Below are 4,734 nucleotides of genomic sequence, written 5' to 3' on the forward strand. Positions count from 1 at the left end.
TTTGTGTTGAGTTCAGGTCTGTGTAGTGTTCAACCCATCTCTCCATCTGTTGGTTCCTATCGGAGAGAATTTCGCCAGTTGATGACATGGGGATGCCATTTTGCTTTGGACAGGTTCTACTGCTCTTTTGATGCCATTGTATATGCCACTTTTACTCCCTGATAAAGCAGCAGCCTGGATGAATTGTTGCCAGTACTCGATGACAGTGCCTAACAGTCTGTTGAGCCTTGCTTCTGGTTGCTCAGAGCGTCTGCAGGTTCCTCTGTGCTTGTCTTCTATGACTGAAGTTATCCCTGAGGAATTTGCTTTAACCCAGTAATGCGTCTTTGATGTTCTCTTTCCAAAGGTTGTTAGGGTAGTGCAATGAATGAAGTCCCGCAGTATTTTGTATTCCAAGGTCGAGTTTCCTATCTGTACGGCGCTAACTTCCCTTTCAAAAGCTTCTACGAAATTCTGTATGTGACCCAGCAGCGGTATTTTACTGAAATCGATGGGAGTAGTTCCTTGCTTCTTTGAGGTATGAAATTTCTTTGGTTGCACAGCTGATTGCTGAACGCCGGTTTTAAGATTGTCAAGGCCAGGGGCGGCTTTGACAACCCTAAAACCTGCTCAATGTATAGAAACATTTTAAGTTGGTATAGGACACCTCCATATTGGGGATGGGCCTGAGGGAGATAAAGAAAAGGTCTGGGTCATCCATCCAAACTTTTTCAGACAAGGAACTGCAGACCTTCAGCAACAAATAATAATGTAACAGGAGGCTAGATTGAGGGTGTTTCAGACCTATTACCACTTTTGGTCACCTCAATCTGAGAAGTTGGGAGGAGAATACATAGAAATTTTCTGAGTCTCTTGGATATAACTTGTAAAATTTTTATGTTTAGCAATTACTTTACAAAATTTTTCACTTTTAGTAACACCATAATCTCTAGGTGTTAAAGATGATCAATATTAAGAAGGCTACAATTTGTGGTATGTAACAACAAAGAATTTCAATTTTCAGTGTATTAATTAAGAGACTCTTCCTACCATTCAATTCATTACAAGATGAAAAAAAAAACAAAAGGAAATTCAATCTTTTTTTTTAATGCATGCAAATCATTCATGCTCAAAGTAAAAACTTAAACAATGTAAGTAGCTTAAAAAACAAATAAGCCTTTGGCCAGCCAATAGAGTAAAATTCATGTACCAATATTAATACCAAAATTCAAAAAAGAATTCTAAGATATATGACATTTTACCTAACCCTCCCTTCCTTTTGATAAATTCAACCATTTGAATAGTATAATAATACATGTATAACAAACACATACTATTGAAAATATGATTTTCAGTATTTGATATAGAATATACTATTTCAATTAAGTACTTGATATAAAATAATATCAAACAAACTGTGAATTTGATATACAAAGGGCAAAAAATCTGTGTAACTTCCTGTAGATGTCCCATGCATAAGGCACTCAAATATACACTATAACACAACATAATATACCTATACAAAATGTACTACCAGAGTATCAGTATAAAACTAACAAAATAGAGTGTAACCCCCCCCCCCCCCCCCTAAAAAAAATAACACCCCACCTTATTTAAATCTAAAAGTTGTGAAATTTTGAACTTTATATTGTATAAAAAGTTACTGTACAAATTACCTGTATTAGTTATCATATCTATGTAATTGGTAAACTTCATAAAGTCAGAAGACCCAGCAACACTTACATGTAGCTACAGCTATACATGTATATTCTCCAGATTTATTCATGATCTAACTCTCTGCATGTTAATAATCTCCCAATTTCTACTGAAGGCTGGCCTAGACTTTTTTTTACACTATGTACAATATAAACTGTCAATATGACATAAATATATCTATCTATTTACAATGTACTGTATATATAATATACATATTAAAGTTGTACACAACATAGCTGTCAACATGACAGATTTAAATATATTTACATGTGTATATAGTATATACATATGTGAAAAAAACACTGATTGTGTAGACCAGTCTGCTGTTGTGTTGGTAAATGTGTCAATCACACAGTTCAAAAAGTCACCATTATTTGTCTCATTGCAATCAATAGCGGCACTCAGAAGTCTGTTCCACATTAAGAGAGCACTGTGAATTTCGTCACAAGACAAGTCTTTTTCACACAAGAGTGATTCACATCCTCACATGATCAAACCACCACTCTCCATTTGCACCACTGTCCACATACAAGGTACAAGTTCTATGCTAAAAAGTGAAAAAGAGAGCAATATAATAACTCTTTTATAAATTACCTTGAAAAACATCAGTGCAACACATGATAAAATTCTTACTGACGTGACATTTTAATAATTTTAATAACTTTCTGTTTGACCATTAATAATGCCCTTTAATTTAATTGATCCAGGTTGCAGGTGGACACACAAATAGACAAGCAGTGAGGCTTCGGTACGTCTGTACTTACACAAGAGTTGCTCCTTCAGTAGACAATGAAGGAGGTGTCAAGCTGCGAATGCTGCACACACCGTCTCCTAGCAACCTTGTGCTTCCTTGGTTGTGGCACAGTGTGCTTCCTTTGTTGTACATGAGGCACATTGAGACGCACAGGGCGATGTCTGAAACTGGTGCGAGCTAACCACTCAATCTGTTCAAGTACAGAGAAAGGACACCATTAAAACAATGCAGAATATTGAGAATTTATCTATTCAGATTAGTCCCTATCTTGGATACCAACATAAACTAACTGTAATTGGTATTAATACTGTAGAATTATAGAGATATCAGTACATTTATTGTTAATACATACCGTGTGGGTGGGTTGCGGGACTGTAGGCAACTCCCTTCTGTCTTCTGACTTGTTGATTGCACTTGTCAATTGGTACTGTAAACCAGAACAAGCAAAATGAGAATATATACTGTCTTTGTTATATGCACACATGGTCACATATTGCATTCATTTCGTTTATTAATTTAATTCTTTTATTCCTAGTTTTTTGTTCACATATATTTGATATAAACATAAATGGTTCGTTAGTATTTTTATTAATAAAATCAAATGTCGACCAAAAAATGCAATAATGATGGATTGTGACAGGTCAGCTAGTACGTGTACTCACATGGTTATTGATACTGAGTCTATAATCATGAGAATTGATCACAAATCTCAGAAAGTCTTACATAGTCATTCATGTGCTCTTTCCATGCATGACGGAAGGAGACAAAAGATGGCTGTTGCTGTAGAACACAAAGCACAGAGTGAGAGAAGGAAATATGAGGGAGAGAGAGAAGGAAAGAATATGTGCACATAAAAGGGAATAAAATATACAAAATAAAGAAAATGAAACAGTACACAGAAAGAGAATACAGCAGTTCACAGAAAGAGGGAGGGGTAGAGCGAGAATTAAGGACTTAGTTCAAAGGAGAGAGAGAGAGAGAGAGAGAGAGAGAGAGAGAGAGAGAGAGAGAGAGTTTTGGACTGGGAGAAAGAAGGTACAGTTGGCAACACTGTCTCTCAATAAAATCAATTTCATTAATGTTCCTAATTTTGAATCATTCATTGTGAACTTATCCATTATTATAATAATGCACTGTATGTACAACCATACATATATCTCAGTGGGTACACGTATTACATTTTGACATTCAGTATGTTGAAACTTGACTCAATATTTTGTGGAACCAATCATCCACAATGATAATGTGCAGGGGATGGGGGTGAATTTTTTCTTGAATCAGGACTACTCTAGATTGAGTACTTACACTAGATTTGATGTGGAGTTCCAGCAACACATCATACCACTGTCTGTCATTGGAATGACTGGAGGAGACATCTATGCTGTGCTGAAATTTATACAATTTGAAGACAATGTTCCATATGAATAGTTTTTGAATGTATTAAGTCTTTTTTTATCCATCAAATTTGTATATTTCATAAACCAGCTTTGTTTTAAAATTTAACAAATAATAAATTCAAAAGAGGGTTTTTAACATGGAAAATCGCACAGCTGAACCATTCGCTTGTCTGCAACATTGGTACCAACCCCCCCCCCCCCAAAAAAAAAAAAAATTATGTTGACTATTTGATATTAAATGCACTGTATATATTTTTTTAATTATTATTTTTAAACATAACTAGGGTAACATTGCAGCATTTAATATCAATTTTAAGTCATGAGACGAGAAAAAACTGATTCAGTAAACGATAAAAATTAACATCCATCATGGCGACATTTTGGCAAAATGGCATCCCGCATAGGGCAGAGAAAGAATTCGCATTATAAAGGGTTGAGTAATGCTATTGTGAAAATAAAACGTTAATCTTGAGAGCCATTACCCTCTTTGACGAGCTCTTGCTCTTTCTTTCGGATGATCGCTCTCTTTTCATTGTGATTTCTTTGATTTTTGCGCTCTGTGTAAAAACACGTCTGATTGCCACCGATCAAATTCAGTAACTAACGCGGTAACCAAAACGCGACGGTATATATACCTAACGTGATGACGTTACCCCTAACGACGTCTGACGCTGGATACCGGGGATATTCATACGCTAAACATGAACATACCTTATCTAAACATAATCCCTGCTGATAAGTCACATGCAGATTTTTTCCCAGTCGTTGAACATAAAAAATAAAAAATATTACGTCATAAATTTCTTGTCGCGTTTGTTTTGGCGCACTTTGTTTTCAACGTTGAATTTGTATGGAACGCCAAATTAACATATATTCAAATATTTGTAC

General features: G+C 35.4%; 1 protein-coding gene across 1 annotated transcript; it reads right to left on the bottom strand.

The window, feature by feature from the left end:
- Positions 1-1,568: 1,568 nt before the first annotated feature.
- Positions 1,569-4,532, bottom strand: LOC128187690 (uncharacterized). The gene is made up of 5 exons (XM_052858122.1): positions 4,329-4,532; positions 3,755-3,835; positions 2,802-2,876; positions 2,460-2,639; positions 1,569-2,242 (listed from the first exon to the last, which is right to left on the bottom strand). The coding sequence occupies exons 1-4, from the start codon at positions 4,377-4,379 to the stop codon at positions 2,475-2,477; spliced, it is 372 nt and encodes a 123-aa protein (XP_052714082.1). The 5' UTR covers positions 4,380-4,532; the 3' UTR covers positions 1,569-2,242; positions 2,460-2,474.
- Positions 4,533-4,734: the final 202 nt, after the last annotated feature.

Source organism: Crassostrea angulata, chromosome 6, assembly GCF_025612915.1.
Source record: "Crassostrea angulata isolate pt1a10 chromosome 6, ASM2561291v2, whole genome shotgun sequence".
In the NCBI taxonomy this organism is placed as follows: Eukaryota; Metazoa; Mollusca; class Bivalvia; order Ostreida; family Ostreidae; genus Magallana; species Magallana angulata.

Bases quoted from the DNA above. Each gene is read 5' to 3' on its own strand.
- LOC128187690 (XM_052858122.1), bottom strand. From the start codon at position 4,379: ATGAAAAGAGAGCGATCATCCGAAAGAAAGAGCAAGAGCTCGTCAAAG. The intron at 3,836-4,328 runs GTAATGGCTCTC...TATAAATTTCAG, and splicing joins GCAAGAGCTCGTCAAAGAGG to CACAGCATAGATGTCTCCTC. The intron at 2,640-2,801 runs GTATGTATTAAC...GTACTTGAACAG, and splicing joins TCCCGCAACCCACCCACACG to ATTGAGTGGTTAGCTCGCAC.